Source organism: Castor canadensis, chromosome 4 (assembly GCF_047511655.1).
Source record: "Castor canadensis chromosome 4, mCasCan1.hap1v2, whole genome shotgun sequence".
Lineage (NCBI taxonomy): Eukaryota > Metazoa > Chordata > Mammalia > Rodentia > Castoridae > Castor > Castor canadensis.
Window position 1 is genome coordinate 17,407,219 of NC_133389.1, and position 24,495 is coordinate 17,431,713.

Genomic DNA, 24,495 nt, shown 5'->3' on the forward strand with positions numbered 1-24,495 from the left:
AAACAAAAAGCTGATTCTTTGAAAAAATATACAAGGTTGATGGACCCCTGACAAATCTGGCTAAAGTGAAGAGTGAAAAATCCAAATCAGCAAAATCAGAAATGCAAAAGAGGAGATAACAACAAACACCAAGGAAATCCAGGGAAACATCAGGACTACTTTGAGAACCTATATTCCAATAAATTGGAAAATTTTGAAGAAATGGACAAATTTCTAGATACTTATGACCATTCAAAACTGAACCAAGAAGATATTAACCACTTAAACAGATCTATAACATGAAATGAAATTGAAGCAGCAATAAAGAGTCTCCCAAAAAAAGAAAAGTCCAAGACCTGATGAATTCTCTGCTGGATTCTATCAGACCTTTAAAGAACTAATACCAACTCTCCTTAAACTTTTCCATGAAATAGAAAGGGAAGGAACACTGCCTAACTCATTCTATGAAGCCAGTATTACATTCATCCCAAAACCAGACAGAGACACCTCCAAAAAGGAGAACTCTAGGCCAATCTCCTTAATGAACATCAATGCAAACCAAATCCAACAGCATATCAGAAAGATCATTCACCACAACCAAGTTGGTTGGCTTCATCCCAGGGATGCAGGGGTGGTTCAACATATGCAAATCTACAAATGTAATACAGCACATTAATAAAAGCAAAGACAAAACCACTTGATCATCTCAGTAGATGCAGAAAAAGCCTTTGATAAGATCCAAAACTACTTCATGATAAAAGCTCTAAGAAAACTAGGAATAGAAGGAACATATCTCATCCTTGTAAAGGTTATATATGATGAAACTATAGCCAACATCATATTTAACAGAGAAAAACTAAACCATTTCCCCTAAAATCAGGAACAAGACAAGGATTCCCCACTCCTATTCAACAGAGTCCTGGAATTTCTAGCCAGAGCAATAAGGCAAGAAGAAGAAATAATGGAACTATCAAAGTATCCCTATTTGCAGATGACATGATCCTGTACCTCAAAGACCCAAAAAAACTACCCAAAAACTCCTAAATGCCATAAACAGCTTTAGCAATGTGGCTGGATACAAAATCAACTTACAAAAAGCAGTAGCTTTTCTACATACCAACAATGAACAAATTGAGACAGAATATATGAAAACAATTCCATTTTCAATAGCCTCAAAAAAAATCAAATACCTAGGAGTAAATTTAACAAAGTTTGTGACTGACTTCTACATGGAGAACTATAAACCTCAGAATAAAGAGATTGAGGAAGACTATAGAACATGGAAAGATCTCCCATGCTGATGGATTTGTAAAATCAACATAGTAAAAATGGCTATACTACCAAAAGCAATCTATCTTTTCAATCTAATTCCCATCAAAATCCCAATAACATTCATCACAGAAATTGAAAAATTTACCCTAAAGTTCATTTGGAAACACAAGAGACTGCGCATAGCCAAGGCAATGCTGGAGGTATCACAATACCCAACTTCAAACTATATTACCATAGTTATGGCATATAATACTATATTGCCATGGCAATAAAAATGCATGATACTGGCACAAAAACAGATAAAAAGACCAGTGGAACAGAATAGAGGACCCAGATATGAATCCACACAGCTATGCCCACCTTATTTTTGACAAAGGCGCCAAAAACATACAATGGAAAATAGACAGCCTCTTCAACAAATGTTGCTGGGAAAAGTGGTTGTCTGCCTGCAGAAAACTGAAATTAGATCCGTGAATATCATCCTGTTCTAGTGTCAACTCAAAGTGGATTAAGGACTTTAACATAAGACCCAAAACTCTGAAGTTAGTACAGGATAGAGCAGGGAATACTCAGGAAGCAATAGGTATAGGCAAAGAGTTCCTCATTTAGAGCTACAATAGCCCAGCAACTGAGAAAGAATGGACAAATGGGATTACATGAAATTAAAAAGCTTCTGCACAACAAAAGAAATGGTCTCTAAACTGAAGAGACCACCCACAGAGTGACTGATAACCAAAATATACAGGTAGCTCAAAGAACTAAACTCTCCCAAAATCAATGGACTAATCAAGAAGTGGGCAACTGAACTAAACAGAACTTTTTCAAAGGAAGAAATCCAAATGGCCAAAAAAACACATGAAAAAGTGCTCACCAACTCTAGCCATAAAGGAAATGCAAATCAAAACCTCATTGAGATTCCACCTCACTCCTGTTAGAATAGCTATAATCAAGACCACAACACCAACAAAACAAATGCAGTAATATTATTGGACATGGGTCACACGCTAAGGGGAGAAAGCATAGAGGAGGAATAGGGAAAGGTAGGAAACCTAAAACTTGAAAGCATTTGATGTGCCCACTGTAGAGGAGCGAATATAGTAACCTTAAACTGACAGAGGCCACTATGGGAAAGTGACAGGAAAGTAGTGAAGAGGTCTGGTAGAGATGAACCAATTTGGGTTGTAATACACATGTGCATGGAAGCAATGCTAGGAATCTCTCCGTATAGCTACCTTTATCTCAAACTAGGAAAAATGCTATGTCTTTCTTATTATTTCTTATGTTTTCTCTTCAACAAAATTGGAGAAGAGGGCAGAACAGGTTCTGCCTGTGGAGTGGAGACGGAGGGGACAGAGAGGAGAGGTAGCTCAAATATGAATAAATGAATAAACAATAAAAAAGAAAAAATAATAAATACAAAAAATAAAGGGGGAAAGACTTATAGTTTATTTCTGGAAATGAGTTTCAGAAGGTTGTGGCTTGTGAGTTCTTATGAAGTGTAGAGGGAAGATTATCTGAAACCTCACAGAAGTTTTAAAACCAGGTGTACATAACTGTGCTTTATAACACATACAGTGAACTCAGGTCGCTGGCAAATGTTTGAGATGCATGTTTTTCTCTGGGCTCCTATGTGTCCAGTTCAGCTGCGCACAATTTCTATATTCACCTATTGTTTCTCTGGAGAAACTTGTGCAAAAACAAACCAAAATTTTTTCTATGCTCAAAATGTTTTCTGGCATACCAATTAAGTTTGTAACAAATTTACATTTCAGAACAAACCTTATAGTATAACTGAATGTAATAGTAGATACTTGAAAAATAAAATGGGACAAGGAGAATCCTATGTTCCAATAAATTCAGAAAGGAATTGGGTTTAGCAGTTTTAATAGTAGGAAATTTCATAAACTTTATATGCTAATGTAAACTGAAATTTCAAGAGGGACATGAGTTTGCAATGTTTTACCAATTTATTTGACTTTGTAATCTTTTCTTTTGAGGTAAAAAAATCTCTTTAATATTTCTTAAGTATAGTGCTGGATGGAGCATAGTTGGGTAAACATTTCTCTGTTGTAACGTTTCATAATTGCTGCCTTAAAATATAAGACAAACATTCCTCTCAGAACAGAAGTAAGTTACAATCTACCTGCATTTTGTATTACACACAGCCTTACCCATCTGCATGACTTTCTAGATAACCATTATTATGTCAGACTTTTTAAAAAATTTTCTTTATCTATTGGAGAGTAAGTTACCAACATGATGTTGCATCATCTCCAGATATTTTAATATGCATTTTTCTATAAGCAAAGATATTCTACTATATAGCCATTTTTCTATTTTGCAAAGCTATCACAAAACATTTTGGGCAACAAAAATTATATTACATATAAAATATTACATAAAATGCATAATGAACACTTGTATGACTATTACTTGCATAAGAAATAAAATATTACCAACACACTTGAAATCACCTGTGTACCACTCCCATTCTCCCACCTTCATCATCTCAAGTTTGGCATATAACATTCATTCCTAAGCTAGTGTCTCTAAGTGGGTTTTAGGTGGTCCTAAGAACACAATGAAATTATACATAAAATTTGATATGTGTGTGTGCATTCTGCTAGAGAAATAGTCTATAACTTTGATGAGATTTCATGGATAAAGGTAAGCTGTATGTGAAATATCAGATTTCATGAAAACTGAGACCCTTTCTTGAGAACACAAACAAAAAAGATAGGTTGGATAGCACAGGAATTTCTGAGACAGATGGAGAAGTCAAAGACACACTTAATTTTCTGCCTGAGCAAATGAGACAACTGTACCACCAAAAGAAGTAAAGAGCACAAAGGCAAGAATTGATTCAGAAACTAGACATCCAGAGTGGACTATCTGATGTTTACATAATTCAATCAATTTCTTCTCTATTGCTTATTGTTTAAATAATTCACTACTGAATTAAATACAAAATAGAAGAAAGAAACAGGACTCTCAGATAATTCAGACTTGCCATCTATTAATGACTCCACTATAAAGCTTGACATTCAGGATAATAAATGGTAACGGCTATATAATAAACAAACACTGTTATCTCAGTAGTTTAGTACAGTGAAATTTGTTGCTTCTAGGATCACATTTAATATAGTTGATGGACTACAGAATAAACAAAGGTGCAAGTCAGTTTTGCTTTGCAGTCATTTAAAAAGGTGGGCTTCTTCTGTAACATTGTTCTGCTATCTGTAACTCGAGGCTTCTAGACACTCTCTCATCATCTGCTTAACAGAGAGAAAATGCTTAATAGTGAGACTCAAGGGAAAATGACATAATGTGTATTACACTTCTGTCCACATTCATTAGCTGGGGTTCAGTCATAAGGCCCCATTCAATTACAGAGATGGATGGAAGGTGTTAATTTGGCTCAATGCTCAGGAACAATACCCAGCATTATCTCTGTCACAGGAGGGAAAGATGGAAGAGTGCCACCTAAGTAAGTGAAGATTAAGAATGAACCCTGACTAGTATTCTCTTATTTTGTACCCTCTGCTCAATACAAACTACTGACAGCTAAAAACAAAAATAATCACAATAAGAAAATAACAATATACAAATCTATCAAATGTCATAGCCTGAAGTTCAATTAATTTGAAAAGTAACTTTGCTTCAATCTTTCAAAACTAGCTTAAGCAAAATATTCATTAACTGATTTGCATTCACTAGTCTTGGCTTGAATGAAGTTGACAGGGTATTTGTAGGTTTAATTTATAAGATCTTCAATTGGGGAATTATAAAGAAACCAATAAAAACAGAATATTGCCTTAAAATGCAGAATTTTGCCTCATTATTGATTTTTTTTTCTTTCTGAATTCAGAGTAAATGTAGTTACAATAATGCTACATGGACTTTAAATAAATTATGAATGAAAGCAACCTTTTCTAGCTGTGATAATAGAAGCTTACAATGGAGAAATATGAGATATGAAAGCATAAGATGTGAACCCCCTTCTTGAGTCCCTTGCTAAATTTAACTATCTACAGAGTTCTTTGAACCATAGCATACCTACCTGTATTATTATAATTCCCTGTGATTCAGGTATTTTAAATTGAAGCATACTGCCCAGCTTATAGTTCAAAGGTTGATAGATTTAGTATCTGGACAAAAAGGCAGTATATGTTTTTGAGGAGCGTGAGACAGTGTGTTTTTCCATTTCATTTTATACACACACACACGTACACACTTCTCTTTCAAGCAGCAATAAGTCTGGCTGCTTCAAAGCAATTTTGTGTCATCTCACAAAGTGTCCTTTAGAGATCAAGATATTTTCTTTGAAAACTTGAAAAGGGAAATCCAGTGTCTCACATTCTGCTTGTTCCCAATTCCACAAGCTTCTGTAAGGAAATCAGTATTGCTCTGCAGTTAGTATCTCTGAGTGTCTCACAGACTTCCACTGCACTTGGATTGGTCAGGAAGAAGCAGAGGAGGAGCCATTCTGAACAGTTTTTTTTCCTCCACATACCATAAAAATCAGCAGCTGGCACTCACAGCGCCACGCACACGAAGCAATGCTTAAGCTAGGAACTGACACTTCTGAGAGGTGCTGATGTGAGCGTGTGCATACAGACTTGGCTCCCAGCAGCACAGCAGCTCCCAGGAAAAATATCTTGAAAAGATCTGAATGCATAAGGCTAAAGTTAAAACCGAAATGAGAGACAAAAACAAACAGCAGAATCCTTCAACTGAGAATGAGCATTCTGAAGCCTAAGATTTAAAGTATTGATGATCAGAGCCATACCTAAAAGAGACTAAAAACTCCGTTCCAAGCTCTGAGCTGTGACAGTCCTCACAGCAGGCATGCCAATTGCAGCCTCATAACTTTCACACAGATAAAGACTGACAGAACATAACGGAGATTCCCTGAGCAGAAGCTTAAATCAGTTCAAAGGGGAATTTGAATCCACCTGCTGCCTGACGATGACCTCTACTCACCACCATGGGATGCACGCGTCTCTCCACTTCTGGAACCGCAGCAGCTACGGACTGCACAGCAATGCCAGTGAGTCCCTAGGAAAAGGCCACTCTGATGGAGGGTGCTACGAGCAACTTTTTGTCTCCCCTGAGGTGTTTGTGACTCTGGGTGTCATAAGCTTGTTGGAGAACATTCTAGTGATTGTGGCAATAGCCAAGAACAAGAATTTGCACTCACCTATGTACTTTTTCATCTGTAGCCTGGCTGTCGCAGATATGCTGGTGAGCGTTTCCAATGGGTCAGAAACCATTGTCATCACCCTACTGAACAGCACAGACACAGATGCACAGAGCTTCACGGTGACTATTGATAATGTCATTGACTCCGTGATATGTAGCTCCTTGCTTGCGTCAATCTGCAGCCTGCTTTCCATTGCAGTGGACAGGTATTTTACTATCTTTTATGCCCTCCAGTACCATACCATTGTGACTGTTAAGCGGGTTGGGATCATCATAACTTGTATCTGGGCAGCTTGCACAGTTTCGGGCGTTTTGTTCATCATTTACTCTGACAGCAGTGCTGTCATCATCTGCCTCATCACCATGTTCTTCACCATGCTGGTTCTCATGGCCTCTCTCTATGTCCACATGTTCCTGATGGCCAGACTTCACATTAAAAGGATCGCTGTCCTCCCAGGCACTGGCACCATCCGCCAAGGTGCCAACATGAAGGGAGCAATTACTTTGACCATACTAATTGGGGTCTTTGTTGTCTGCTGGGCCCCATTCTTCCTTCACTTAATATTCTACATCTCTTGTCCCCAGAATCCATACTGTGTGTGTTTCATGTCTCACTTTAACTTGTACCTCATACTAATCATGTGCAATGCAATCATTGATCCTCTCATCTACGCACTCCGGAGCCAAGAACTGAGAAAAACCTTCAAAGAGATCATCTGTTGCTTTCCCCTGGGAGGCCTCTGTGACTTCTCTAGCAGATATTAAGTGGGGATAGAGGAGATACTAAATACTTGCTTAAGAGACTTTTTCATTCTGTACAACCTGAACAGTGTACTTCAGAGTCCTTTGTGTGTAATGCTTTGGTTGAGAATATCTATTCTATAAATTTAAGCATATGATTTTTGATATAAAGAATGTCTAACTTGAGTATTATTTTTAGTGTCATGTTACTTTTTGTTTGTAAAATGCTGATCTGTATTCTATACTGTAGATATTATAGAATTGCAAAAAGGAAAGATGTCCTTATTAAAAGCTTAACAATGTCTCTTTCTTGTTATTCACCAGGGTTCAACACTGCTTTTTTTAATAACAGAAATCTGAGCCTCGTTAAATACATTCTCATAAGTGTTTTCATATATTATATTACACAACATTGAAATGCAGAGGTTTGACTCTAACACTTGAGAGAAAAATATCTAAAGATTATGTGTTTAATTATTGCATAAATCAGTAACTTTATAAAAACTTATCCATCCTCCCTGTGCACAAGTACAAATGATGCTTCTCTTGAAAGAAACACAGTTACTGAGAAGAGATTCTGAGTCAGAAAACTATGTGTGCTTCCTCAAGACAGAAAGATTAATTTGCCAAAGCACATAGTAATTCAGTTTGATATTGCACACTAACAATTCCATTTAGGGAGAAAAAACAGCAGCTATGGAGATTAAAGTATTCTGGCAAACCCCAAATTGCCATGTCAAGCTAAACTTCCTGATACCAAACTATCTCCAACCAAAGCAGAGTCTTTCTGCCCATTAACCAGGGTCACAATTTCTGCAGAAATGTTCAGGACAGTTGATAATGCACTGAAAGGTCCAGCATTTGATTGTGAAAGAACTAAATGATTGGTAATGAATTCTTTCACATGGAGGTGACTTGCTATTTTCTTACTGCTTATAATTTGAATTGCAGTATAAATGCTAATGATCCAACATTTTAACTTTCCAAACGAGATACAAATCCTAAGTGTTGTCAGGCAATATTTGGAAATATCCAAGTGAGCATCCATATGATGAAGGTACAATGTAAGCAGGGAGGAAGACACCTGCTGCATCCCAGAGGACAACATAAAATAAATTAGTCTTCTAGAGCCACATCTTGGAAAGGAAATATTTGTTTTGCCCCAAAATGTTTCTACAGATGTGGCTACTGAGAAACAGAATTTGGACTTTCTAGTCAGTGTGTATTTTAAATTACAGAGAAAAAGAATATGTTAGGCAAACTACCCTGTGGTTTAAAGTTTTGATTCTTCAAATGCTTATGGATGGAGGTCATAAGCAAAGGCATAACTTATTTCAAATCTAAATGGACCCCACATTGATTATGAAATCAGAGTAACATTTAGCATTCATGTGGAAACATTACCTAAGTATAATGGCAAAGCCAAAGTTAACCAATGAAAAGTTGTATTGAAGCTGTAATCCCAGCTATGTGGGATGTGGAGGTAGGAGGGTCATGGTTTGAGACCAGTCCTGGCAAAAGTTAGCAAGATCCTATCTCAAAAACTAAGATGAACAAGTTGATGCAAGTCTGCAATCCAAGCCAAGGGAAGGCAGAGGTAGGAGGATTACAATCTGAGGCTGGCCCCCCACACACCAGAAAAATGTGAGATCTATTTGAAAAATAAGCTAAAACAAAAAAGGACAAGGGGTATGGCTCAAGTGATACAGTGCTTGCCTACTAAATGCAAGTCCTTGAGTTAAAAACCCAATATTGCCTCCACCAAAAAAAAGTACTAAAGCTGATTTTTCACCCCACTGCAATTCCTCTATTTCAAAACAAAAATAAGTGTGAGGGTTTATATACAGACAAATCTAACCATCACAACCTGCTGTAGCTTCAACCTTAAGTGTTCTTCAAAGTTCATGTAATAAAGGCTTGTTCCCCAGAACGGTGCTTCTGGGAATTGGTGGACCTTTAAGAGGTGGGGTCTGGAAGGAAGTTTTCAGGTCACTGGGGATCTGTACTTGGAGGGGATAGAGTGACCTCAGCCCATTGCTCTTTCTCTCTGTTGCTTCCTGGCCACAAGTGAGTGGTTTTGTTCCATCATGAGCTTCTGCCATGGCATGTGGCCTTACTGTAAGCTCAATGCAATGGTGCCCATCAATCAGAAACTGAAACCTCCAAAACTATGACTAAAATAAACCTTTTTTTCTTGATAAGTTAATTATCTCAAGTATTTGTTATAGCAATGAAATTCTGGCTAACACCTAGCCCAAAGAAATATTAGTACACAGATGGATAGTGTTTTTGCTGTTGCTACTATTCGTATCCATTATTTTGAGAATTCAAGGGACTAGAGACCCTGAAAAGACATTTATAAGCATTCATATGTTCTATTGTTGCTGCATTTCCAGTCTATTCTGTTTCTCTTTCAATGTCATCTCAGTTGTTCATAAGGAAATCCTGGTTCCTTGGTCACAGTCACACCTCCTTCTGGAGCAGTTTGCAGTGTTTAGGGTGTGAATCAGTTATGAAGCAACCAGGCACTACCAGGCAATCCTGGCTGTCCTTGCACAATCTTGGATTTCAGTGTTTTTAAGTGCTACGACTGACTGTTACTCACTTGTCCTATTCTCCAAACTTTCCCTTATGTCCTTTTCTCTTATTCCAGTGAAATCTAGATTTCCTCAAAAGGAGAGTCCTTATCCAAGCCACTTCTAACCACCAGCTCACATCCAGTGATATTTGGAACTCCATCTGTTCTAACTGGATTATCATTGGATTAATCAGGGTGATATTATGGTTGAAACTCTAGGCTGAAGCAAATGTATTTAGAATTAGAATAGAGGGGCATGTGAGGCACGGGTGGCACTGGAGGTTTGTGGGAAAATACCTTTACCTACACAAAATGCAGACACAAGTGATGCTGCCTGTTGGAGCAAAGGCACAGGAGGTGATCACCCAGTTAGGGAACTTTAAGTATGTTAGGAACAGAGAACTGTGTTTTATACAACAGCATGAGGACTTTCATCACAGAAAAGGATTATCTTTTTTCTCCTTCAAGCCTACTTCTAAAGGAAACACATGGTTGTGATAAGAATTAAAGTAATTCAACCATTATATTCAGACTCCAGATTGGCTCCCACACCCTGGCCAGTTCCACATTGCAGAGTCAACTTCCTCACTGTTTTATTTGTATGCATTCCACCTCCCCAATTTGTGTGTAAGTTTCTTTAGAACAGGAGTCTTATAAATTTTTTCCCTCAAGGTTTTACATAAAAGAGACTAAAAAATATCTGATATAAAATATCCTTGATTTCTGAGAGTGGTTTCCCAGAGAGCCTCACCTTGGGCATCCTAATGTTACATCTAGTCACCTTCTATAGTGGCTATCTAGCCCTCTATCTGGACTGTCTTCAGAAAAGACAATAGGTGCCACAATGGTTCACTAGGGAAGCAAATAGATCAGGTTTAATTGAGTTACACACAGAATATGTTAAAAGAACTATTAACCATCTTCTGAAAATCCATGATCAATAATTATATATGTGAAATCATAGTATGAATGAAATACTAACACAAGGTCTTTCTTTTTTGCTTTAATTTGATGATCTTTTTTTTACTGGGGATAGCAAAAGTTTGGAAAAAATAATTATGGGAAAAAATAATGCAAAGTTACATCTTAATTTTTTAAGGGGGGAAAAATGATAGTTTTTATTATACTAAGTATTAAAATGTTGTTAGGAATAAGAACTGTTTGTGGTTAAGGACAATGGCATGTCTAAAACTAACCACAATTGAGAATTACCCTTTCTATGGAATGTCCTTTAGGGATAAAACACAGATGGGATCCAGTATGTGGAAATCAAGGTATCACGTCCATGACACCCTGACCCCTAACCAAGTGAAAATAGAAAACAGAGCTGTAGGATATCTTCTATTTTCTAGGCATAAACACATCCCTTCCTCTTCCTAAATCCATGTACTGGCATAACACAATGTCTTCCAACCAGCAGGAAGAGACTGCTTGAATATCATGGTTAAGAAAAAACAAGGAAGAAATATGTGAGAAAGAAAAAGAAAGGAAGAGAGAGAGAAAAAAAATGCTTGTGAGGCTTTGAATCACTTTCCACATCAGCCTAATGGAAAAAGAGATAGATTGGATAGATGGTTGATAGATGATACAGCTACCTAGCTAGACAGATGATAGATAGATAGATAGATAGATAGATAGATAGATAGATAGATAGATAGATAGATAGATACAGACAGACAGACAGACAGGCAGACAGACAGATGGATAGAAAGATAGACAGATAGATAAAGCCATCAAACAAGCAAGCCTCAGCAGGGACATTAAAGTCACATCAAACCAGCCCCCCTGGTGGCTCAGGAATCTCTACAACAGCAGACTTAGAATAAAACATGGTCCAAAGGAGTTACAAAGGATTTTCTTAAAGCTTTATGCACTCACTTGGGTTGTGTGTCTTCTCAAAATGCCATTGAAGGAAGACTTGGAGACCTCAGTGCAGCTAATAAGCTGGGCACCATGGGAGTCCTAGAGTTCATCCATCAGATGAGTGTTTCTTCCATTTGGAAGGAGAAGAGAATGAGGTGAACAGTACAGTTTTCTCTTTTATCTTTTTTGTCATTGCATTGATTGGGTATTATTTTGTCCTTTATTAATTGTCTCTAACCTAGAAACAATATTATTATAAGTGATATGCATTCTCAACTAATATCTCATAGCTGACTTCGTGTTTTATATTTCTTTTGGGTTTTTCCAGTCAAATGCAAGAAGCAAAATGTAAAACAATCCAGACTTTCAAATTATTTGGTTCAATAGACCAGTGGTTTGTTTCAAGTGGATAAAAATGTGAGCAGATTCCACTGCATTTGGCCTAGATTGCCTAGCTTTGCAGAATATTAGTGGGAAGAGTACACTTCTAGCTGAAATAAAAGGAGAGTACAAGTACTCAACATTTATTGCAAAATTATTGCAGTAGAGTTATCAAGGCCCAAGAAATACACTTCATCACACATCTATATAATGGCATCTGAAAATGAACAAAGGAATAAAGAAAATTAGCCTAAATCAGTCCATTTGAAGTACAGACAGATGTATCCTTGAAGTAGTCTTAAAGAAAGGAAATAAATATTGCCTAAAGAAATGACTGCCGAGAATTTAATTACAGCATTAGAATGCTCTTTGACAAATTGTTGCTATAAATTTTAGTCACTTAAATTGACAGCATTTTTAAGGGCTAAATGAGAAATATTAAAAGTTGCTGAGGAGGCAATAAAACAGATGGCTTTGTATCCTTTTTTGTTCAAATGTAAATTGATATGATTATTTTCAAGGATTGTATGCATATGTGTCTCAAGCCTCAAGAGTATCAATCTTGGACTGTGGACATGGCTTAAGTGGTAGAGTACCTTCCTAGCAATTGCAAGGCCCTGAGTTAAAAACCCCAATAGCACCAAAAAACCCCTAGCCTTTGATCATTTTATTGCAATTCATTATAGAAATGGGATTATTAGGTTAGGAACTCACTACCTGCTGGAGAGTCCATATCACTTCGCAGAAGTGCCTATCTGAGAATTATTAGTGCTGTGTCTGATGTACTCACCCTCAACCACTCCAGTATTTTTAACTGACACATCATTTCATCATTAGTCTGTTGTAAAAATATTGGTAGATGGAAAATACGGAAATCATTTTGGTAACTTTTTGATATCTAATATTGATCCTTTCTTCTATTCAATTATGGATGATTGGTGGAGAAAGAGTAAATATGAAAGAAATTATTTTGAATGAACAGATCTTAAAAGTCATCTCTCCAACTTGTAAGTGCACTCAAAGAAACAGCCAGGTGTCACCTGTGTAGCCAGCAGCATCAGCAGCTCCTGAACCCACATCCATCCAGGTTTCCTGTACCAAATTTCAAGAATCAGAGGTACACCTTTCCCAATCATACAGACCCAAGATGAAATTCTGGAAACTCACTCTTCAGCTGTAAGACGGTGTTAATGTTAGTTTTCTCATCAAAAGACTTGTCTGATTGGCATCTTGAAAGATTATGAGATAAACAAAATCAAAAATATGAAGTCCCATGAGGCAATGCCTAATTCATACAGGCACTAAAATTGGTAATTATTATTATTTTTAATGAAAATTAAATGGACAAGCCATGCAAGAATGAAGACTTTCTTTTCCACACACTCAATGTTATCAAGAAACACATGGAGGCCTTGGATTTCATTATATGTCCTTAAATCACATTTAATAATTTTCTTTGATTTGGTTTTTTTATAATTGGATATTGAACTTAATAGATACAGGATTATAACCACATCCTAAAAGGATAATTTTTTATCACTAATTATGAAAACTGTTTTGAAATTCACAGTGTCACATATTTTGAGGAGGCTAATTAAGAGATATTGTGCCACACATGAAATAATCAATTAGCCCATTTTTTTCTGAGACTAATTGACTCCCATTAAACTTTTTAACATGAATTTAAGTGTTAAATAATTATCTAAGCTGAGGTTACTGATTGATACTAAAACTGTGTACATAAGAGTAGAAAGAGCATCTGGTTTGAACTAACTGCATATTGGGTTCAAATCCCAAATGCACTGTTGATGACCTCTAAATCCTTGGACAAGTCACTTAACTTTCCTAAGCATCTGTAGTCTAACCTTTGAAATGAAGTAATATTTATTATCTCATCGTATGGCTTTAATTATGAATATTAGAAAACATAGACACATAACTTACTTAAAGGATCTAGTATAGGGCTTGTCACTATAGGTAGCTCTTATTACAATAATCAATCAAATTACACTCAAGATTTGGGGAAGGGGAATAAGAAAGAGAAATACAGGGAGAGCATTTGACCAAAGTATGTTGTATTCAGGTATGGAAATACCACAATAAAACCCTTTGCACAGCTAATACATACAATAAAATATTTCTTTTAAGTTTATCAAAGCTTAGATCCTAGAAGAGAGAAAAAGGGACACAGAAGTTTTCGATTCCCTTGAATTCCCATTCAAAACTTGTTTTCATTATTTCATTTATTTCTAAAAACTGAAGCAAGTAAAAACAAACATCTATGTTTGTTATTTAAAATGTGAACAAATTTGGAGAATTCTAAAAATATTCTGTAGACATTGTGAGTGGAAACTGGTCGGAAGACTCAGATTGCTTACGCAGCTTCAGGGATGTGTTAATTCTTTCATGCAATGGTGGGTTTAGTACGTACTTCAATATCGTGCTCCACAACTTAGATAGATGGCATATACTTCTGCATTAATTCAATACTGCACAAAGACTAAAGGAACAGAATGCATTTGTTTTGTAATGTGCTCACTGCAAGAACTTGAAAAACTACATTTGCATATAACAAATGAAAGATTCCTAGCACAAATTAATGTTACCATTTTAAAAAAGAAAGATAAGCTTTGATCTCAGATGGAAATGACTGAACTTGACCCTGGGTTAGCCAAATTAATAATCACAGTTTACAATTATGAAGTGTTTTCTACTTTCAAGAGGCACCTGGAAGCTCCACAAATATAAAGCCAAGTGGAAAATTCCAGCAGCTCAATCAGAGAACTATTCAGTGAGGTTTGGCTTGCGGCTCCATCACAAATGAAACTGGTAAGTCTCTCTCTAAACCTAGCATTGTACACTGTGAGACGTTCCACCGTGATGTTCAGCTCAGCACTGAGCATGATTTGAAAATGAAAATAGAACAGCAAATGTGGCCATCATTCCACCTGAGGAGAAAACACTTATGTTAGAATTCTGCTTACTATAAATGTAATTCCTTGATTAAATTCTGCCTAATTTGTAATGTTGAAGTTTCACATCAGTCTCACTAGAAATAACACATTCAAATTTTATGTCAATGATACAGTGGTATCCTTCAGATTTCATTTCAAATAACATGGATTTTTATTTTTAATTGACTCATAGTAATTGCACATATTTATAGGGTATGGTGTGATCATTCAATACATATATACAATGTGTAATGGTTAAATCAAAGTAAGCAGCATTTTTCTTCTTAAATGTTTTTTCATTTCTTTTTGTTTGAATTCTTCAAATTCCCCTCTTCAATGAGTATTTCATACATTGTGGTAGATCAAAATCATCCTACTATGCTATAGAGTAGTAGAAATAATTCCTTCAACCTAACTGAATTTTGGTTCACATTACTCATTTTGCCATAAATGAGTGGATTTTGTTCTTTTTCACAGCTGAATAATATTTTATTTTATATATATATATATATATATATCATATTTTATTTACTCATTCATTTGCTGATGAGTACCTCAGTTTATTTCATTCCTTGATTATTGTGAATAGTGTTGCAACAAACATGGACTGCATATGCTGATTTCATTTCCCTTGGAAGTGGGATAGCTAGATCCACTTTTAGTATTTTGAGGAACCACAATACTACGTCCTGTAACAGCTGTGTTAATTTGCATTTCCCCCAACAGTGTGTAAGAGTTCCTTTCTATGAATCTGTGACATTTTTTACTTTTTGACTTTTACAATAATAGCTCTTCTGACTGGGGTAAAATGCTATCTCATCATGGCTTTGATTTGCATTTTCCAAATAACTAGTGATCTAAACATTTTTCATATACTGACTTCGCTCCCTTTCCACTCCATTTCCAATTCATCTGGATATAGTGTTGGCCTTACTGTTAAAATATGTGCAGCATTTTATCTTCTCTCTTCTCACCCGCCATCACTATGGCCTTTGATCAAGGGCCACCAACCTCCTCCTAATTAACACTGCCAGCCTTATATCAGAACTCCTCTTTTTGATCTCTGACAACTTATTTTCAACAGACCACCCTAAAAGCATTCTTTTATGCTATAAATCAGATCATGTCACCCCCTATGGAAAATATTGAAATGACTCCCTTCAAGTCTCCCCCTCACTCACTCCATGGAATAGCAGGGAGGTCTGCATGAGCACCCCACCTATGCCAGGCAGCCCCTCCCTTAGGAACTTCGCATTGTCTTTTCCACCCACCAGAAAACTGTAGCCTAGATATTCATGTGACTATTTTTCCATCTCCGTCAAGTGTGTGCTTAGATGTCTCTTCATTGAAGTCTGTCTCGGGAACCTTTTTTAAAATTGTGAGCTCGTTAAGCCATACCAACACTCGTCTTCCTTTTTCTCAACTTCTTTTTTTTCCATACTACCTAACAAATCATATCATTTACCAAGTTATAATATTTATTGTCTTATTCCTTCCACTTACACCCTAACACTGTGAGGGCAAAGAACTTCATTTTGTTCAGTGATGGATTCTAAGCATGTGGAATAGAACTTGTCTGTGATATGAGCTGAGTAGAGATTTGATAAATGAATTTAAAAAGGAAAATATAAAAATAGAAGGGCAGAAAGCAAGGTTGGATGCTTGTTAGTAGTAGAATTTAAGGGTTTGTTAACAAAGGATAGGTCATGAAGTAATGATCATAAAAGTGTAAGAACACTAGGAAGGGTGGTGGGTGATACAACTGAAGCCAAGGGAGGAGTGAGCTTTAAGGAGTTAGTTGTCAATAATTTTAGCAACAAAAGAACTCAAAAATGTTCGGCAAATCTGCCAACTAGAAATTTAAAGGGTTTTATTTGAGAATGGAGTTGCAAAAATGACTGAGACTTTGGTGAAATGATGAGAAAAATAGAAAACATAAAAGGAAGAGCCAATTTCCAATAAAGTATTGGAGCCAACACAGAACTCATTGGCCCTCCTGTGGGAATACAGAAGCAGAACAGCAGCTGGATTGTAGAAACAGAATACCGACTTTCCTATTAACGAGCCATACTGAACAGAATGAGGTATGGAATGATAAGGGATAATTTCCCCAAAATGAGTTAGCTTTAAGGATGATCATGTGCAGAGGCAAAAAACCATACAAAATAAAAAATTGAAAATACTGAGTATTTAACTGAAAACTCTCTGTAGTAAAGCAAAATCTTTTTCCCATAATTTTCTATAAGTGGTCACTTTTTATATTGAGCTAATTTTTTCCTAGTTATGCTACAGTTACCTCTAGGAAGATCTACTTAGGAACTTTACCTTCAAAAAAACCAGGAGATGAATTTGAAATGGCAACACCTTCTACAGCCCAGAACACAGGTAGCCAGTTCAGCACTTACCTGAATAAGGTGACATTCAGGTAAGGTCTAGACATACTCATTCTTTTCTGTAGAGAGCAAGGAGCTCCTTCAGAGTAGTCTGATAGGTGGAAGAAATTTAACTTCTCTTCAAAATAGCAGGGATTGGTCTTCCACTCATAGATAATCTGCCTCACACTGAACAAGAGAGCCAGGGAGAGTAGACATCAGGAGGCATACTGACCCACATATAGCCATTACTGTCCACAGCGCAAAGATAAGGAAGGTCTTCTCAGGCCTCCCTGAAAGTTGTTGAGATTGCAGGAAATGGCTGGGCAGAGCAAGGGGTATGTGAACACATACTCACACACATGTGGCCAAATGTGATACAGGACTTTACTTGAATGAGAGTCTGACTTAACTGGTTGACTGATTGCTTTTTGGGCCACATTGCACTGAACTCAAGGCCCACCCCTTGAGCCACTCCATCAGCCCATTTTTGTGATGGATTTTTTTTTGAGATAAGGTCTTGTGAACTATTTGTCTGGGCTGGCTTCAAGCTGCAATCCTTCTGATCTCTGCTTCCTGAGTAGCTAGGATTACAGGAGCGAGCCATTGACACCTGGCTTAACTGATCTTTTACTAAAATTCTTCTCTGGAATAGAAAAAGCTGGATCAACTACCTACACATTTGTCCTAATAAGCACTGATTAAGCTTGCCTTTTCTTCCCTTGTTAGTATATATATCACTTCAGCTGAAACCATAGAGGAGGTTTACTTTTTATCGCTTTGTTCATTTTAACACTTTGTTAATTTGCCTTGGATTATAGCATTACATTTTTATTTAAATATTTTATTCTATAATGTATTATAAGCTTTCAAAAGTAGAGTCTCTCTTTTATGTGATTATTTGCGATAAAAAGGGGACAATCCAATTCAGGGAGACTAAAGTAGGGTAAAAGAGACTATGAACTAGGCTTTCATCAAGAGAAAATATAATGTCTCAAAAACAGCAGAGTTGAGAAATACAGAGATCTGATCCTTACTTGCATCAGATCTCTGTGCAAATTGTTTGTATGGAAAAGTAGCTCTGGAGAAATCACTTCAAGGCAGTTGTGAGGGACCTGATGAGCAAAGGAACTAACAAGCCTAGACCTCAACAAATAAGGGCTTCTATTTCCTCATTTGAAAAATGAAGAAAATTTTAAGACTTACAGGGGTTGTTTTCAAGATTAAGAGAGTTGATATATGTGAAGTGCTTAGAATAACATCTGGAATATAATATAAAAAGAGAGGAAGAAATAGAAGGAGAAAGGAAGAGAAGAAGACAAAGAGAAGAGAAGGAAGAAAGAGATGGAAAGAGAGGGGAGGGGAGGAAGACAGGCAGGTACTACTTTGAAAGGAAAATGCTGTGCAGTTTTGAAGAAGAGTGTCAGAGAAGATCTACCTGCTAAAATAATTTGGCCGAGTTAAGGCTAATGAATTCCTGGGAGTAGAAAGAAATAATTATATAAGGGGTGCAGTTGAAGGAATAAGAAGGAAGTGATAAAATGGGCTGTGTAGTGAGAAAGAATTGAAAATTGATAATAAGTAAGACAGAACTGAGAATCAACACAGAAACAATTATACAAATGCTACACAGGCAGTCATGCTGGAAATACCTTCTGACTTAGTATTGCCATGTGGGTTTTCTCTTATTCAATGAAATTCTAAAAAGAACAAGAACATAGTTTGTATTTTATACATATTTTGTAATTTTTAAGAGTTTAAGCCACCATAGGTCATTCAAAAACTTCCTGGAGGCAGCCCTGCAGCCCCCATCCACCACTTCATTATTTTCTGCCATTTCATAGTAAAAAATGACAACCAATGATGAGGTTCTGGAAAAACTGAGGTGCAGAGACAGATCTAAACATTGAATATCTTAAGCAGAAAATTATACTTCTTTACAACACAGCAACTTTTCAGACAATTTTGAGGGAAGAGAAGAAACTTCAAGTTAAAAATGCTCAGCTGAAGAAGTTGAAAAAACTGAAGGAGAATTTCAAAATGCAGTAAAGTAAATGCCATTCCTTTCTGGTACTCCACTACAAACTAATTCTATGGTTTCTGAAATTATTGTACAGTCTACACTAACAGCAACCATATCTTCTGGTGCCAAATAGTAGGTAGAAGGAAGAGAAAAAAGGTGAGAGAAAATTAAAAAAAAAAGAAGAAGGAGAAAAACCAGCAATCAATAGTAAAGAGTGCTGGTAAACTAATGATATTTTCTATTTGGACCTTCGAAGTGATTGTATCTGTACTATTAGAAAACACCCTGTGCAGATTGTTTGAATGGAAAAGTAGTTCTGGAGAAATCACTTCAAGACAGTTTTTAGTGACCTCTTAAATAAATGCAAAAGTCAGATGGTGATTTTACTTTGCAACTGGAAACCTGCAAAGATGAGGGGCTTGCTTTCTCAGGGTTTGGTTCAGTTCACCAGGGAAGTGCAAATTATGGCTTCTCCTACTGGTTCTGTTCCTAGACACAGAAGTACATTTGAAAAGAGAAAAAGACAGAGAGAAGTACGTTTGATACTTTCTGTGGAGAGCCAGAAAAAGAGCTAGGTCCTGAGAAACTTTGGAAGCAGTGCAGCCTGATCTTTGTGTGGGTGGTGAGATGGAGCCTCCTCTGTGGTGAAAGAGAAAGGAGTGTGAAAGACTCAAACCACAAACTCTGGAGGGATCAAATCAAATAAAAAGTTTCCATTACTGAAATGTTTTGGGGGAAAACAAAACCTTAGCAGCAATAAAAAGGAATATAATTGTGACTTTAAAAAAATTCTTGTTCAGGTGGAGTAATAAAAACTACCCAAATTCACATAATCTAATGGAAATCACACCCAATGTTTATAACCATTCTTCTTCAGATGCTGCTTCCATCAACAATGAATGAGTGAGATAACATATTTGTTTTTATTCTGCATTTTGCTTCAGAATATTTGAAAACCAGGCATTCTGTTTTGATTGTTTTTAAATAAATTTCAATGGACAGCATGCTACTTGGTCCTAAGATGTAATTACTTGGTCATTTTTTAGTTTTTACCTCACTTATTGACAAGCTATTTAGAAATGAGAAATGAGAAAATTTATAAATGAGAACTAGAATTCCTAAGATCTTTTTCAGCTTTAAATAATCTTTTTTATCAAGTCCATAATATTAATTTCCTGTTTTTTCATCAAAGAATATGCTACAAATGAAAGGTTTATTTGGAAATGTAATGTTTAGGAAGTCACATAGAAAGTGAATTCTGTCACTGACCAATTTTACTTTTAGTCAGTCCTAAATATGTCAAATAGAAGACTCTAAATTTGAATAAGCATTTATTGAGAATTTTTTATGTTCTAGGTTCTGGTGAAAATCTTGGTATAAGAAAAAAACATTAACATGGCTAGCCATTAAAATAGTTTTACTAGTGCCTTTGTCATGCATTTGATATCCATGTGCACAGCAACAAAAAAACAGAGGGGAAAGTGGAGGAAAGAGAAAACATTCTTGGGTTTGAAGCTGGAAAACCCATCACCTAGTAGCTGAGCAAATATGATCTGTGATGGTAAGTAACTTTTTAATGAAAATTCTGAGTACCAAATTTTAAACCATTCACACTCTCAAATTTGTTCTTTTCTGGTAGGCACCCCAAAGGGTCAGAAAACATGTGAAGCCAGACTTTTGTTTTAAGATGAACTTGAAAACAGTAGTGAGAGCAAAGTGAAGAGCAAGGAATTTCATACTCAGAAGATTCTGAAGTTGATAAGTCAGCTAAAAGCTGGTTTCCAAAGGGAATGGGAGTTTATCAGCTAAAATTCTTTTAAGAAAGTCCTTGAAATCCCTAGCTCCTACACAACATTACTCAGCATGAATTTCACAATAGATGGGGTGTTTCTAAGAGTGCCTTAGCCCAAATGTGTTTCTTTGCTTAAATTATTTCTTTAATTTTGATCTTTTTAGTGTTTATATTACCTATTCGGTTTATCTTAGTCTTCATGTATAAGTGTTGAAGGACTCCATTAATGTTTCAGCTATGATTTCTTTTAGAAAAGGATGTGGTGTTTATGGCTACCTGGAAGAAGGCATCATAACACCAGGCACGCTGAGACACCACTACATCAAACTCAGTAGTTGTTCACTCTAACTTCAGTTATGGTGAGCCACACAAAGATAATCAGGGCCACTCTTGCTCCTAGAGACCAAGAATCTTTCTGCACCTTGGTAGTACAAGCCTGAATTTGTCTAAAGCCACATAGATGCTGTTATGGTTTACGTATAAAGTACTCCCTGAAAGGTTCATGTGTTGAAAGCTTGGTCCCAGCTGGTAGATCCAATCAATGAGAGATGATTGGATCATGGGGCTCTGAATTCAACAATGCATCAGATTTATAATATGATCTCATTTTTGGAGGTACTGGGAAATAGGATGTTGGGCTTATTAGGAGGAAGGTAAGCAGGTCACTTGAGGGCATGCTCTGAAATACACTTTGTCCCTTGTCCTTTTCTGTCTCTTTCTGACTCTGATAACCATGAGGCAAGCATCTCTGCTCCAAGGTACACTTTCTACCAGGAGACTACTCCTAACCATGGCCCAGAAACAATGGAGGCAGCCTATCATGGTGTACTCAAACTTGTGAAACCATAGCCAAAATAAATTTTTCCTCCTTTTAAGTTGTTTCTCTCTGGTATTTGTTATAGCAACAGAAAGGCAGTCCAACATAGATACTATGTGTTTTATATTTTGGAAGATTGATCATACCAATAAAAACTTTTGGAGAATTTTCAGAATTAATTTGTCCACTCTTAGTGTCTAGAAGATACATGAAGTCAGCTTAGAGTAAGTCTAAATGCTGAATCTGGTACTTTGAACATTTCCAGGGCACCTAGAATTCATGGCTTTTAGCTACTGTTCCAAAGCCATTAATGTCAGCACTCTGGTTATTGTTTTCTCATTCACTTTATAGAAATAGTGCTTCAAACTTCCCTACCCCAAAAGGCATTGTAAAAGTACTACCAGGAAAATTTTCTCTGTTAGAAGAAAAAACAATGTGAACCATGTTATATTAAATTATGCTCCAAATTCAAAATATGTATCCATTAATTTTTAAATTTTGGCTTGGATTTTTTAGAAACTTGCTATTTAGTTAGTAAGAAATATCTCTTAGAAGCAAGATGGAATAACATACATATTTGTATTCAAGGTTTCAATCAACCATAACTGAGACATCGATTGGTATGATGTTTGATTCTAATGCCATTCAGTTAACAGACTTTCAAATCTGAAACTAATGAAATTGAGAGAAGTGAAGTAATCAAAGTCATTACAGAAGACCAAAAGAAGCAGACTATCATCATTGTCACTAATAGCATCCATTGAGAGTGTGGTTTATCATGTTTGGGGTCATGAGTACCAAGAGATACAAAGAAAATACCTTCATAAAGCTTGACATCTACTCTGGTAGATAGCTCATTATCTTCTTTTAAATTTTAATGATTTGTTTCTCTTTTACTACCTAAAAGTTCCAAAGAAATGTCAAGATCAGAATTTTCACATCCTAGAAAATAAGAGATAAGAGTTCAAGAAGTGAGAGAAGTCTTAAAAGAAAGTATCATCTAGACTACCTGAGGGGACAGAGTAGAATGAAGGGAGTGTGACAATGTACACAGTGGATTCAGAAAATAAAAACCAGAGAGGCTTTGCTGAAGTATAGAGTCCCAATGAGGAAGAATAAAACTTTGAGGAAGTGAGTTCTAAACTGTAAAGGAGTCTTGATATTTAGAGATACCTGATGAATTTCTATTGTAGTATTTTCTTAATATTTTCCAAACATACATTACTAATGAAAATAATTTTAATGCCTTTGAAAGTGTCAAACAACCTGCTGAGTACCTCCCATGACCCTAAAACTGCATTGAGCACTTTTATTAATTTAGCTAGTGAAATCTTTGGAACATCCTTGAGATAAACACTATCTTCTTGAAAATTTTTATAGAGGATGAACATTCTACAGAGCAAGGTTGAGAAACTGCCCCAGCTTCACATAACCAGGAATAAGAAAATGAAACCCATTAGTATAGTATGCCTATAAAATATCTTGCCATAACAAACATGATTCTAGAAACCTAAAATTATTTCCAGTATCAATTTATAGCTTCTAATATTGTACCATGACTTTCAAAAAACAAAGAAACAACTGGTAGCAGTATTGGTGCTATATTTCTTTTAGAAGGGCAACAAGAAAAATCCTCATTCCAGTACTTTTGCCTTCCAGGAAAGATCATGACTTAGTCCTAAGGTATCTCTTTTCCTAGGCATTGTAACCATATTTTGTCAGTTTTCTCTGCCTGGTTTACAGCTCAACATTCCTTAGAAGTAGCCCAATATACCATTTATATGATGTTTAGATAAAAATTAAATATGTAGCATTCAAAAGCCATCTGTGACATTAATGTAAAATTCTTCAGAAGCATATTTGAGCACACACTTTGGGAAACAGACATATAAAAATATTAATAAAGCAGAGTACCTTCTGGTTCTACTGCACCAGAATGACTCATTAAATATAGAACATTGTCAGCAGAAAAAAGGGAGGTGATGATTCAGTTTGGTGTAAGTAGATGGTGTAACAATGTTTTCACATTTATTGGAGATGCATTACAAGCCCATGACACGTGGTTTTCAATGGTTTCTGGAATGCTCAGGCTGTATAACTTTTATTGTGCTGTGATTTTAGTGTGATATTTTCCTCTCTGCCCCTCAGTGTTCTTTCTGAATTGCTAACAGGTGCACAGAGCTGCAGCCTGCAGTGCTTTTGTTGTTTTTCTTTTTTGTATACAGATTTAATCCTCTAAGTTTTTTTAAATCTACCCTAATCTGCAATGCTTAGAAAACCTATCATCAGCAAGTTAGGCACATCATCACATGCCCCTGGAATAGAACATTAAAATGTTATTTCTAATCTTTCCTTGTGCTCCCAAACTCGAATCCAAGTCCCTAAGTATTGATTGGTTTCACTATTGACCATCAACATCTTCTCAAAAGCTAACTTAGTGCATCTCAAATTATTAAAAAGCCATTATTTATTTAGTCATAAATTTATCTTTACTCATATTTTAGGTCTACTATGCTGTCTT

General features: G+C 36.2%; 1 protein-coding gene across 1 annotated transcript; it reads left to right on the forward strand.

Moving 5' to 3' along the window:
* The first annotated feature begins 5,809 nt into the window (after positions 1 to 5,809).
* Positions 5,810 to 7,400, forward strand: Mc4r (melanocortin 4 receptor). The gene has a single exon (XM_020153459.2). The coding sequence runs from the start codon at positions 6,220 to 6,222 to the stop codon at positions 7,216 to 7,218; it is 999 nt and encodes a 332-aa protein (XP_020009048.1). The 5' UTR covers positions 5,810 to 6,219; the 3' UTR covers positions 7,219 to 7,400.
* The last annotated feature ends 17,095 nt before the right edge of the window (positions 7,401 to 24,495 follow it).

Coding starts and splice junctions, on each gene's coding strand:
- Mc4r (XM_020153459.2), top strand. CDS start 6,220: ATGACCTCTACTCACCACCATGGGATGCACGCGTCTCTCCACTTCTGG.